The 14,393-nt window shown below is 43.7% G+C and overlaps 1 protein-coding gene across 3 annotated transcripts in view; it reads left to right on the forward strand.

Annotated features, from left to right (window-relative positions):
- Positions 1 to 9,507: 9,507 nt before the first annotated feature.
- Positions 9,508 to 14,393, forward strand: part of GRK6 (G protein-coupled receptor kinase 6) — a 46,110-nt gene continuing 41,224 nt past the window's right edge. For all 3 annotated transcript variants that reach the window (XM_077326212.1, XM_077326210.1, XM_077326211.1), the window contains exon 1: positions 9,508 to 9,697. In XM_077326212.1, coding sequence (XP_077182327.1) covers positions 9,646 to 9,697 — 52 coding nt within the window. In that variant the 5' untranslated portion in view covers positions 9,508 to 9,645. The remainder of the gene's footprint in view (positions 9,698 to 14,393) is intronic.

The raw sequence follows: 14,393 nt of genomic DNA on the forward strand, positions 1-14,393 counted from the left end.
ATAATAATAATAATAATAATAATAATAATAATAATAATAATAATAATAATAATTATTATTATTATTATTATTGGATTTATTTCCCACCACTCCCTTGCGGCTCGTGGCGGGTAACAGCATCCCGGAATCCCCATTAAAACCCCATTAAAACAATAATGTTACCAATATTACCGGCATGGCAAGAACGGCAGCTCAACTTCCGCCCCCCTCCCACTACTAGCGGGTGGAGAGGAGGTCCTGATGATGTTTTACTTCGGGTCCGAATCCCGAGTCCCTGGGGGGGGGCATAGATCTATATTATCAGCCCCGGCCTCAACCATAAACCTGGCGAAAGAGCTCCGTCTTGCAGGCCCTGCGGAACGTTGAAAGATCCCGCAGGGCCCGCAGCTCTCCCAGGAGCTCATTCCACCAGGTCGGGGCCAGGACCGAAAAGGCCCTGGCCCTGGTCGAGGCCAGGCATGCTTCCCTAGGGCCGGGAACGACCAGCAGATTTTCACCCGCAGAGCGCAAGGCCCTGCGAGGGGCATAGGGCGATAGGCGGTCCCTCAGGTATGTGGGTCCCAACTCACGTAAAGCCTTGAAGGTTAAAACCAGAACCTTGAACCGGATCCGGGTAGCAATTGGCAACCAGTGCAGCTGCCTCAGCACTGGCTGGATGTGGGCCCTCCAAGGTGTGCCGGTAAAAACCCTAGCAGCTGCGTTTTGCACTAGCTGAAGTTTCCGGATCAAGGACAAGGGAAGGCCCGCGTAGAGCGAGTTACAGAAATCTATTCTGGAGGTGAATACAGTCAATACAGAATACAGTCAATGTACTACATTTATCAGGACCAACTCAATACCTGCTGTTCAGGTATGGGTTACCAATTTTGGCTTGGAAATTTCTTCATGATTTGGGGATGGTACCTGGGGAAGGTGGCATTGGAGGGTGGTGATATGATGTTATGGGTTCCACTTTTTTAGGCTGTCATCCACAATTGTAACTGTGGGAGAACCCCAGGCTACACCTGGAGGCTGGCAACCTTATTTATCAGTTAGCCACAACTTTTTTTCTGTTTTGGTCTAACAAAAGCCATATAATACCTTTTATGATCTAAAATAACATAAAGCACCATACACGTTTTTGAGTTCTGCAGGACTTTTCATTTGGTTAGAGCAGCCTTTCTCAACTTTTTTACTGTTGAGAAACCCCTGAAACATTCTTCAGGCTTTGAGAAACCCCAGAAGTGGCGCAATTGTGCAGAAAATAGTTTGGAAGCATAGCTGTATTCATGGCCACCCAAGCCCCACCTCTTCCCACCCTCTCTAGGCCCACCACTGGCCATTTTGAGAGTGGGGGGCAGGTTGACATGATCACATATGGTCATATCACCCAATAAATCACCCAACTTAAGATTGGGGCATAAAACATACTGCCTTCCATGCCCTTTTCTTAATAACCAACCTGATGAAGAATTCCAGAGAACTCAAATGTTTGCATACTGTTGTGTGCTGTTTTGATTTGTCATGGCCTCCTGGAATTTACAGCCATAGCCATGCAATGCACTTGGTTTTACTAGCAAGGAGTGGGAGCAAGATAGTGCAATGCTACATGAGTGCCATGTGTTTTTATTGAGCTTAGCCCGGCCCTCCCATGTTTTCGTTTCCCTTTTGGAATGGCATTTATACGACTCAGCTTGGCCATATTTTCTATTAGTGTTGTTATTATAACCATCACATATCATCTTCTTCCCTCTTTGCTAGCAACACCTCTGGGAAACAGCCACTTCTCTAAAGAAGAGCCATTGTCTAAAATGGGAGCATTTCCTGCTCCTGGCCCTCTGGGAAGCCCTCAATAGGGCGACAAAGAATGATGAGCTCATTGCAGTAGATAACTAACAGCTGTGATACATGGGAACTGAGCATGGAGCAACCAAGAAGGGTTAGCTTTTCAAGGAAAGCAGCTGGCAAGCTGAATTTTGCCTTCCTTCCCCACCCCTTGTTTTCCTACAGTGTCCCCTGCTGTTCAGTTGTGCCAGAGCATAAAACAAAACCTTTGGATTCATTGGATTCCTTGGCAAGTTTTATGTTGAAACTCATCCAATTTAAAATAAAGAAATCTTGAAAGGAGGTCTCTCTTCTGGAATCTGAATATGAAAAGTGGTATATATCAATACAAATTGGAAAAAAGGAAAGAGATATATAAGTCAATGAAATAATTACGGTGATTGATGTCACCAACTAAAAGTCTACCCCAAACTAGCCATAATCCACAGCAGGGTTTCTTTTACTATGCAGAAAGGCTTTGTGTGGCTGGTCTCATGTGATAAGAGAAGTTCAGAAGTTGGTACTGGGAATAGCAAGCAAAATGCTTCTTGCCCAGTGATAAAGTGGTGTAGCCATTGGAAGCAGAATTATGGCTGCTTGTGGTTGAGGATGCAAATGTGTAGTACAGTACACTCAGTACAAAAATGCCATCAGCAAAATCATTTCCCAGGTATGGCCTGCTATCAGCAGCCATACTTATGTAGATGCCATTGGACAGACAGACCTTTATTATGGTCATAGTCCAGCATTAGGTGACATCAAGTCACAACCAGCTTGAGACAACCCCCACAAGCCACTTTCAAGAAAAGTGAGAAGCAGGGGTGGTTTGCCTTTGCCTTCCTCCACATAGCCTTCCCTGGTGGCCCCCGGTCCATGTACTGGACCTTGTGTAGCTTCTAAGATCAGACAAGACTGGGATGTACGAAGGTTCCTTCCCTCGAACATCAGCCATTGTATCTGAAACCCTCCAAGTAGACAGATCACAGACCCACTCTGCTCTGACAGTGGGAAACTATAGTAAATTTTTTATTCCATCAAATATCCTATATACATTAGAATTCCCCAAACAGTGCAGGGCCTTCATGCTGGACCGGTTTAATGCCCTTCCACCTGCCCTTCTTGAAGGGAGATATGTACATATCCCATATGTACAACATCTATGCCCATGTCAGTCTGGAATGGTAGAAACAATCAAATGCCCTCTCACATTGCTGACTTTACCAGGAAATTAGGAATACATAAAGGTAAAGGTATCCCCTGTGCAAGCTCTGGGTCATGTCTGACCCTTGGGGTGACGCCCTCTAGCGTTTTCATGGCAGACTCAATACGGGGTGGTTTGCCAGTGCCTTCCCCAGTCATTACAGTTTACTCCCCAGCAAGCTGGGTACTCATTTCACCGACCCCGGAAGGATGGAAGACTGAGTCAACCTTGAGCCGGCTGCTGGAATTGAACTCCCAGCCTCATGGGCAGACAGCTTCAGACAGCATTTCTGCTGCCTTACCACCCTGCGCCACAAGAGGCTCTAGGAATACATATATTACCTCAATTCTGTCCAAATATCCAAGTATATCAAATTATTTGTATACTTCCTGCCGACTGTTTCAATTAAACTACCTTTAAGGTAGCAAGATTCTGTGCTTTCACATGTTTAACAAGGCAGAAGAACAGTCTAGTGTTTTAATTATTTTATTATCATTATGAATTATATATTTTCAGTACAGAATATCTATTTTATGCACCCAATATGTATTACATATTGTTGATATTCTTGACTGCTGATCTCAGATCACAATAGTATTAAACTATACTATTATATCTGAAAAGAATCCTGCTGCTGACCAGTCTCTTTTGCTACTGAGATATAGAAGTGAAGCTTGGTGCTCCATTTAACTAATAGGTTTTTCTGTAGTAAAAGAAAGCTTGCTCAGATCAGAAGAAAGGATGTGTCCAATAGGAGATATGAACCCAAGGTCAGAACAAGCACTCCCACTGAACGGGAGCACTGTATACTATTTGAACATCGTTCCAGTTGTTCATTTTCCCTATGTTTTAACATCCTTTATGGAGGCAAGCTGGTTACATTACAATGAACATACAGATGTCCTGACTGCATATGCATACATCTGTTTGTAAGAAAGAGCCAATGTGTGTTCATTTTATAAATGAAACCAAGAACCAGTACTGGGATAAATATGGGGTTTAAATAGCATCTTCAGCTGTATAAATGTTGACTATGCACATCCAAAGGACAATCACGTGTACTTAATATGTCTGAGAGTTCACTTTGTGTACAAGCCTTGTGAGTGGTGGTGGGGAAACACTGTGGTATTCTGGTGTTCAGGACAGAGAACTCTTACCCTCCAGAAACTTTCATGCAGGGTTCAAGAGGGAGATGTACAAAAGCAGTGAGCCTATTTTTATGTTGGCTACCTCAGGGCTGATCCACATTCTTGCTGTTCTAATCAAGGTAGCCGTGCTGGACACACTTGGGAATAAGTCCCTCTGAAGTCATCAAGGATTACCTTTGGGTAAACATTCTTGCAAATCAGATGCTTCAGGCCATGTGCCCCAGGAATTCTTGCAGTCTTACACTCTCCACTGCTCACAAGTGAATCTTCCAATGGAGTGCTAGCATCAGGATGAATTATTGCCTGTAGTCTGTGAACAGAAATATTTGAAAACAAGTACCATTTTAGTTTTTGTTATCCCAGTATGTCAGTACTCAGAAATGTCTGGGGCATCATCAATATTCTTAACCCTTGCTGTTCACAGCTTACATCCAGCCAAGGGAGACTGGTTGTCCTTAGTAGGAAAGAATTTCCCTGTTTGAACACATGATCTGAACCCTTATAAGATCATTTTTTTAAGTCCCTTGCTTGACCCTTTAATGATCTGGGTAGTTCTAACCCCATACTGCAGTATACCGTTTTGTGACATGGTGGCTGAGCTGCTCAAGGCATTTCTAGATTAAGCTGCTCATCAAGATCCCTTTTCACATATTCTGGTTTTGATGGGCAGGGATAGAGATAATTTTGGTTGCCTTGGTATTAGTCTGGCACCAATAGAAATACTGGAGGAACCTACATGGAATTAAGAGGCAATTTCCTGCCTCACAGAAGGTGCCTACAAGATTCATCCACATGCAAACTACCCTCTAGATTGGATAAAATTTACATGAAACCACAGGATAATAATGTCTAGGGATCTGGGGTGAGGTGTCTACAATATATTGTTCATATCCAGCTGTATTTTCTCCTTCTCCTCAGATTATTATTATTATTATTATTATTGTTGTTGTTGTTGTTATTGTTGTTGTTTAGATTTATTTCCCGCCTCTCCCAACAGACTCGAGGCAAGTCACAGCAATCTAACCCCATTAAAATTCCCATTAAAAACATCAAACTACCAACACGGCTAAAAATACCATCCCTCCCCCACTATCAAAAAAGGTGAATAGAGAGTGGAGGGGAGTATGTACACTCCAACTCCTGGGGGGGGAGCGATGTCCCTGGTCCGCTGACCCCAGCCTCAACCATAGACCTGGTGGAAGAGATCCATTTTACAGGCCCTGCAGAAAGCTGACAAATCCCGCAGATCTTGGTATTGTATTCAGTTCCATGAACAGGTGCCTGGATTAAGATTAACAAACATGCAGCCCAATCAAGTGCCACCAACTAAATTTACTAATTAAGTATGCATTGGAGATTGATTGCCATTCCTAAAATCCCTTAAATTCACCCTGGATTAGACAGTGAAGATGGCGGCCAGAGATTCAGTTGACCTTTGAATAGATCTACCTGTTTTGAATGGAAGGTAGTTTCCCTTACACAGTTACAGTTTATGGGTGTTTCTGGACCAAGCATTGCTTTGCTTTGGGATGCCCCAGTACAGTCCCATTTCCATACTTGAGTACCTACTCTGCAATATCAGTAGTGGTTAACTGGCTTGTTGTGCATGTATGTATTAAAATAACAATGGATAAAACAGAGAGCCAGCATGCTGTAGTGGAGAGGGTCAGACTAGGATGCTAGAATTTGAATCTGTGCTTCTGCTATGGAAGCTGGCTGGGTGACCTTGGGCCCCTTGCATACTCTCACCCTACCCTACATCACAGGGTGGTGGTGGTTGTGAGAAAATCAAAGAGTGGAGAATGATGTTCTAAGTTACTTTGGGTGCCAACTGGGGAGAAAAGCAGGATAGAAATAAATAAATGGAGGGAAAATGCAAACAACCCACGGCTCCAAAATAAATGCAACAGCCCACACATAACCCCAGGTTCAGAACCTTTTTGATTGTCCTTCCTGGCATGTGCTGCAGTTCCCAGGCTGACTGAACTAAAGGATTTTCAAGGCATGAACACTTATCCAACTAAATTACTGATACGTCCATTTTGTGACACTTTGTCAAGCACAAGGATATTCACTTCTGCCATCAATATACATGCATTTTGTAACATGTACTAAAAGAGCCCAATGTAAACTTTTTACTAAATGTCCTTCTCTTCCAGTTTGGTGTAGTGGCTAGGAGTGCGGACTTCTAATCTGGCATGCCAGGTTCGATTCTGCGCTCCCCCACATGCAACCAGCTGGGTGACCTTGGGCTCGCCACGGCACTGATAAAACTGTTCTGACCAGGCAGTGATATCAGCGCTCTCTCAGCCTCCCCCCCCCCCACAGGGTGTCTGTTGTGGGGAGAGGAATGGGAAGGTGACTGTAAGCCGCTTTGAGCCTCCTTCGGGTAGGGAAAAGCGGCATATAAGAACCAACTCTTCTTCTTCTTCCCATCACACACCAATCAATTATTTCATGTAGAAACTTCAAACTCTCTCTATAGTATGTCCTCTCATACATTTTTTAGCATATTGGGGGGGGAGCTTGGTTAGAATTCTTCTCCCTTATATATTTATATAATTCTCCATGTGGAAAGATTCAAATGAGTATCCGTGTTGGTCTGAAGTAGCACAATAAAATCAGAGTCCAGTAGCACCTTTAAGACCAACAAAGATTCATTCAAGGTGTGAACTTACGAGTGCAAGCACTTTTTGTCAGACTAGCAAATGGTGTATTTTTTAATATGAAGGCACATTCTGTCATGTTGCTCCATGACAACAGTTAGAAATTGTACGGATTGATATAGCAGGGGTCCCCAACATGGTGCCCACGGGCAACATGACACCCTCCAACGCCTTTCCTGGCATCTGCCATGTGTTTTAAGAAAATGGTGGGGGGGAACATTAGAGATCTGATTGGCTGTGCAGATGAAGATAAAAAAAATTTCTGTGCAAGTTGCCACTACAGTGCTAGTTTTATTCTTTCATTTCTCTTTTCCAGTGTATTTTTAGTAATTACAGTATTTGCTGGCGTATAAGACTACTTCCCCCCCCTGAAAAACATTCCTCCAAGTGGGGGTGTCGTCCTATACGCCGGGTGCACTTCAGTTGGGATAGACATAGCTGCCCATAGTGGCCCATAGTACTGTATTTTGAGTAGAAATGTTGGGGGGGGGGTCATCTTATACGCCCAGTCGTCTTATACGCCGGCAAATAGTACTCCTCTTGTTACCTGCATGTGGGCTGTTTCTGTGTCACTGCACCTCCCACAGCTGTGTCAGAACTGCAAAGATGCTCATAGCCTCAGAAATACTGGGGATCCCTACATTAAATAAGGTAAAAATTATATAGTGGGAATTTGTTTACAGCAACAGATAGTATAATCCATACACAGTACTACAGTCCCCATTCCTTTACCCCAAGCTTCCTTCTGAGCTATTTTGTAACAATACAATTTTATTTCAAATGTTTAAGCATGAGGGTAGCCTTCCTGATCAGGCCAGGTTGGGGAGGGAGGAGACACATGTCCAGGGCGGCAGTTGTTTATTTTACCCATTTGTGGGGTGGCACCAACAAGGTGCCTGTGAACTTAGATAGCCCAGCATCCCTCATTCTGAATAATTATGGACACAGTGATGATGATGTTAGCCATTCAGTCTAGTGTGACTCTTGGCGAGCCTATGGCACAACTGCTACCATGATTTCCGATCTTGCAACTCTTCTTTTAGTTGTGCAATGTTCTGGTTGGTGTCCATTTTGGTCGTATCTAACCACCACATTCTTTGTCCGCCTGGTTTCCTTTTTCCACTGACCAATCCTAGCACAACTATCCCCAATTAGATGAATTGCATGGCCAAAGTAAGTGAGCCAGAGTTTTGTGATTTTGCCTACCAGTGGTAGATCAGGCTTCATGTGCTGTAATATTTTCTTTTTTATGACTTTTGCCATCCATGGAACCTGCAGAAGCCTTCTCCAAAACCAGAGTTCAAAGGAATCGATTCTTGTCCAATTTTTTCATTGTCCAACTTTCACAACTATTAAGTGGCTATTGGAAATATGATAGGTCTAACTAATCTACATTTAGTAGTGAGGCTTATGTCCTTGCTTTTCCACGTTCAGTTCAAGCTCATCATTGCTGAGCGACCCAGAGCAATCCGACATTTTATTTCCATACTACAATCACCAGTCTCATCAATTTGTGATCCAAGAAAAATGAATTCTTGAATGCATTTGATCTCTTCACCATCAATTGTTTTTGTGACATGTCTGTTTTTTGTCTTTTTAGTATTTAAGAAATTTCTTCCTTACTTCATTGACCCTTGTAATCAGCTGTTCTAGACCTTCCTTAATTTGTGACAGGAGGGGAGTGTCATCAGCATACTGAAGATTATTTATATTCCTTCCTCCAATCGTAATTCCAGTGTTTGATTCTTTGAGTTCAGTCTCTCTCATCAATCTCAGTATTCAAGTTAGGAAGGGGGAAAGAATACAATTCTGGTGTACTCTTCTCTATTTTGAATCAGTCATTGTCACCAAATGGTGTACATAAAGTAGCTTCCCGCTTTGCATAGAGTGACTACATCAGTTTAATCAAATGCACTGGCACCCCCAAATTTTGCATGGCTTGCACAATTTGTTGTGATTCACACAAGCAAAAGCTCTCTTGTAGTCAATAAAGCAGATGTAGACATCCTTCAGATATTCCCATGACTTTACCAAAATCCAGTGCAAACTTGCTATGTGGTGACGAGTGCCACGTCTTGTCAAAAGCCGGCTTGAAGATCTGGTAATTCTCTTTCAAATCTATGGTAAAGCTGTCAAATGGACACAGTACAGAAATCTAAAATGAAGCCCTCTGTTGCTCAAGGGCCGCAGAAATGCAGCCGAAAATCGCTTTTAAATTCACCTAAACCTGGGTGGGATCGGACTGTCCTCGAGAGCATCCTTCTCTCCTCTTCCCCCGTAGATATTTCAGTCATGGCCCCCTCGGCCCGGCCATCCCGCACAACCCCTAAAAACCCGCGCGACACCAATTACATGGGCGAACCTTGTTCCATGCCCTCCAAACATGCCAATCACTTCTACGATCATCTCCCACTAACAACTTCTCGCCCAATCGCATTCTAGCACTAAGGTTGGGCTCGGGGGTTGGGACGTCGCGGGTCGAACCCAGCCAATCCTTTATCTTCAGTGACCTGATTGGTAGGAGCTCTCCGTACTCCGCCCCTAGAAGCGCGTCTCAACCAATCAGTGGGGTCTAGTGCGGCACGTGTTTCCTACCGGCCCATTCTCATGGGCAAAGGCCAATGAGAAAACGAGGGTCGGGAGGAGGCGGGGGAGCCGCGCAGGCCAGTGGGCGGGGCTCGCGCGGGGATTGGCGGAGGAGCGCAGGCAACAACGGGGACTGGGGCGCCGGAGCTGGCCAGGCGGAGGTGGCTGGAGGGAGCCGTACGGTGGAGCTGCCGGAGGCGGTGGAAGCGGCAGCGGAGCGGCGCTCCGGGCGGGCGGGCCGATGGAGCTCGAGAATATCGTGGCCAACACGGTGCTGCTCAAGGCGCGCGAGGGTGAGGGCATGTCCCGGGCAGCAAGAGCGGCGGCGGCGGAAGAGGAAGCAGGCCGGGCGTGTGAGAGGAAGGCAGGAGACCGTCAAGCCGCGCCTTTCAGTAGCGCATCCCTTTGCAATTCCTTGCAAGGCGCTGCGAGGTGGTGGAAAAGTAGCCACATTGGTGCCCTTCTCTGGAGCTCAGCAGGGATGCCTGGATACCTGCTCTAACGAGTGAGAGGCAAAGCTTCAGTTGCCAAGCCACGACAGTTGTGACCGGGCCCCCAGGGTGCCCTGGCTCGTTGGCAGCAAAGGCCCCAATTGGTGTATGTGAAAGGCCTGGCAAAGGAGCTGCCCATAAAGAGGTGGAAGCCAGTCTGTGAACATCTTGAATCATAAACAAGCAGTGTTTTGTGGCTGAAGGGTGCTTGTCTGTGTACCATGACTATTGCTTGAAAATTTATTTTAGTTGTTCTTGGCCTCCAGTTTGGGTTTCATGATCTGCAAAAGATGGTATTGTTGTAAAACAAACAGGATCTTTGAATGAGACATAAGGATGTAATCTCACCTCTCCAGAAAAAGAGAAGTTGAAAACAATTACAATAGGGGTGTGAATTTTTCCTCTTCAAAGGGTTCTGCATGTTAGTAACATGAGAGAAGTTGTGATTCAATGCTAGAACAACTGCTCTGCATGCAAGAGGCCTCAGGCATTTTAATTTTAAGGAGTACAGTTAGCAGGTGTTTATCTAAAGACTGGTTGGAGTAGGCTACTAAGCTAGATAAGCCAGCAGACTGATAAGATACGTTTGCATGAGATCATGCTGTGTACATCAAACTGTGTAACTATTGTAGGTGGAGCATCAGGAAAGTATATGGTGTGGGTTTTCTTGTAAGAATAATAATTGTTTGCTGTTCTATGGCCTTGGCCTGTTACCAAAACCACTTTAAAGGCTTTATGTATCTGTTTTTTGGGTTTTTTTTAACACAAGGCCTCTTTTTTGTATTTGGTTGTTGCATTAAAGCTAGGCGCTCAAGGGTTTTGCAAGCCTTTCCCCTTATTCCCCTTATTCATTGGACAATGCTCTGGATTGGGTGGTGCATGAAAGGGCATAGTCTGGCATTGAGGGGTTACCATTTTTGTATATGCATGAATACTTACATTTTAGTGGGATCCCTGGTGAAGTGAAATGAGAGCCTCTTTTATTACTTTTATCTGTAGATAAAAGAAAAATAATGGATAAAACAATATCTCTAACTGCTGAATGGTACCATTTTGCAGAAGTGCCATTCTCGAATAGAGATGTGAATCACCTACACTGTTTCCTGTTGCTGTCTATTTCATTTGAAGATCTGTTGATATGAGAAAGTTGACAGCCTTATCACAAAAAGACTTTTAATCTGTTATTGCAATTTCAATCCTACCTGTCTCATAAAAGCGCTATTTAACATTAGAAATATCCTGAAAAAAATTTCAGTCCTCTTCACTGGGTTTTTGAACGGCTTCATTCATCTGTATATGAGCATGTTTTTTAAACCCTCAAAATTATTTGCCAAATAACCCCCCCCCAAGTCAAAATAAGCAATCTGCGTCAAATAAATATTTGTAGACCTACTTATTTTCTTGATTTCTATTCATTTTTTCTTTTGACCTTCTGATAGTCCTGAAAAAGGCATGGAGTTATAGAATATGGAAGCTTCCCCAACCCAGTTTCCCGATTCATAGAAGTTTGTCCGTCCCCCTCTTGCTCCATCTAGATATTTTACCAAGCTGCTCTGGTACATCAGTGAAATCAGGAATCTTCAAGATGCAGGATTCTATGCCTGCTCCTAACCTGTGCAGCAAAAAATCCTTGGCTTTGGATTTATTTCTGCTAGGGCAATGACTTTGCATTAAAGGATGTGTGCGAAGTATTATTTCCTTTTGTAGACTATTGCTGGTTGGAAAGAAGATGCTGTTTGGGCTCTATTTGGATTGTGGGTTTGTAGCACAGTTTGAAGTAAGCAGGGGCTAAGCACCTGTATTCTGAATTGGTTGCTCCTGGCATGACAGAATAAGACTATATGTTATTTATTTATTTAGATTTATATGCCGCCCTCCCCGAAGGCTCAGGGCGGTTTACATTAAACTAATCAACAATACATGAAACAGTCTTCGTTAAAAATCATACAATAATTAATAACTGGTTGTAACAATGTAACAGAATAATATAACAGTATAACAATATAATAAAATAGTATAACGATGCAACAGTGCAATGCCACAACAGGTCCAGAGCGCTCTGGTGGAGTTCTGGGAGGAAGGGGGGAGTGGGGGCCCTTCATTCATTGTTGGTTGTGCCTGGTCTCAACCAAATGCCTGGCGGAAGAGCTCCTTTTTGCAGGCCCTGCGGAACTGTTTAAACTCCATCAGGGCCCTGATCTCTTCTGGGAGCTCATTCCACCAGGTGGAGGCCGGAACAGAGAATGCTCTGGCCCTGGTTGAGACCAGGCGGACTTCTTTAGGGCCAGGGACCATTAGCCGGTTGGTGGTGTTGCTTGCCATTCTTGTTTATTTAGCTTTACAGCCATCCTCCAAAAAGCCTTTCACTGTTTTTTTCCAGCTAAAGGCATGACTTATGTTTGGAAAGAGCAGCTTTTCAAACTTGGTTTTTAAAAAGAATTAGAAACTGCTATGTAGAGGAAATGGCCTATAAATGGAAGTGAGACTTTAGTGCTAGCCAAAGGAGAGTTTTAAAGGACTTGTGCTTCTTTCATCCATAACGGAGATGAAAGGGGAGGAGTTGATGATTTATTATGGGCTGCATAATGTTTGATAAAGGAGTGGGCAGTGTGGACAGTTCAAAATATTTCTGGTGATCAAGTTGGGATGGAAAGGACTCTTAACCACAGGTCAACAGGTTTCTTGATGGGAGATAGAAGCTATCACTGATAAACAAGGCTGTTACAGAGAAGTAAAAGCTTCTGTTAAATTATCGGAAATGGTAGCTTTGGAGTCCCTGCTATAAATTATTGACCTTTTTAAGGAAGAGTGGGCAAACAGTGCCTTTGGTCAGAGAGGCTTTCTGGCAGAATTCCTCATAACTGTCCAGATGGACTTGAGTGCAATTTAAATGCTGCCTATTAAATATTCTTCAGTGGTATTGTCAGCCTACTTGTAATCCTGAAAATACTGGCTTTAACATTTTAAAGTTTCTACCACTTTTTTGAAAGCCAGAGTGGTGTAGTGGTTAACAGTGTTCGGTTAGTATCTAGGAGATCTGGATTCAGAACCCCATTGGTGCCGTGGAAGCTCACTGGGTGAATACGTGGTGACCTAGTGTATCCTGTACTGATCTTGTGAAAATTCCAGTGACTGGCTGCCAGTTTATTTCCGTGTTCAATTCAAGATGGTGGTTGTGACCTTCTAGAGGCCTCCATGGCCTGAGACTTGCATATCCAAAGGACTCTCTCCTCCTGTACATCTCCATGTACCAACTATGGTATTTAGCTTGCCACCCAGCTTCTGGATGTTTCCTCGCTAAAGGTAGCCCACCTGGCATCACCTAGGGTCTACGGTTGCACCCACTTTATGGAATAGTCTCCCTGACTAAGTGAAGCATGGGAGGGCTGTCCTTGCAAACTTTCAGGAGGCTCTGTAAGGCAGTTTTATTCACCAGAACTTGTAATGGCATATAAGTTGCATGCATTTTACTAAGTTGGGGTGAACTGAGGTTTTATTGTTACTTGGGTTCTTTTAATTATGTATTGTGAGCCATGTTGAACCATGGGAAAAGGCAGGGTATAAATAATAGAGGAAGTCTTTTTGTCCACTTGCCACTGAAATCTGCTCCTTTCATGCATCTTTTATGCGCTATTGTGCAGTTGGGCTTAAGTATCTGCACAGACTAGGTGGAACCCTGGAGCTCATCTTATGCTTCCAAGATGGGCTCTCAAAAACACTGAAATGGGATAGATTTCCAGTACAGACAGCATGTTTATGTAGGAATAAATAGCCATGCATAATATGCATATACAAGAAAGATGTGTTTTGGTTGAAATAGGCCTGCATCCTTGTTGTACAGATTTTACCTGTAGTTGCCATGCTGTTTCTTACATGAGATTTTTATCCAGGTCAGAAATCTGCTACACTTGAAGCAGTTCTAAATGCTGAAAAAATTGCCCAGCCCTTCTCTATGCAGGGTTGCCTGTTTGTATGATTCCAAGTAAAAGAAATAGCACTTCATGCCACAGGATGCTGCCTCTCCAGGTATTTTAGCATGGGCCTCTGCTGCAGCTGGTGTTCTGGTAGTTAGTAAGGCAGCCATATTCTATTCATGAGCCAAGGCAGATCAGAACAGTGTGGGGCTGTGTCTGCTGCCCCAAATCCTTTCATGTTTTGGATTACAGCAGCAGAGCTATAACAGGATGAGGGTATGGCTCACTTGAAATTGTGCAGGTCACAATAGCACAGGTTGCTGAATACAGGGCTAGTTGTACTATATGCACTTAGAATTCTCTACCAAGGCACAATTAGGAGATAATGAAGCTATAAGCTACATTTATAGAAGGATATGGTCAGCTTTGACTTGATGCAGGAAAGAACATGAGAGAGAATCTTATCCTTTCTTCTTAAGTGCTTCTGCTTTGTGGCCATATTCAGCAGACATGTGATAACAAGTTATGATAATTGAGCTTTTCCCCTTTGTTGGATTTCTTTTAGGTAAGGAGAAACTGGATTG

Source organism: Paroedura picta, chromosome 3 (genome assembly GCF_049243985.1).
Source record: "Paroedura picta isolate Pp20150507F chromosome 3, Ppicta_v3.0, whole genome shotgun sequence".
Classification (NCBI taxonomy): Eukaryota; Metazoa; Chordata; class Lepidosauria; order Squamata; family Gekkonidae; genus Paroedura; species Paroedura picta.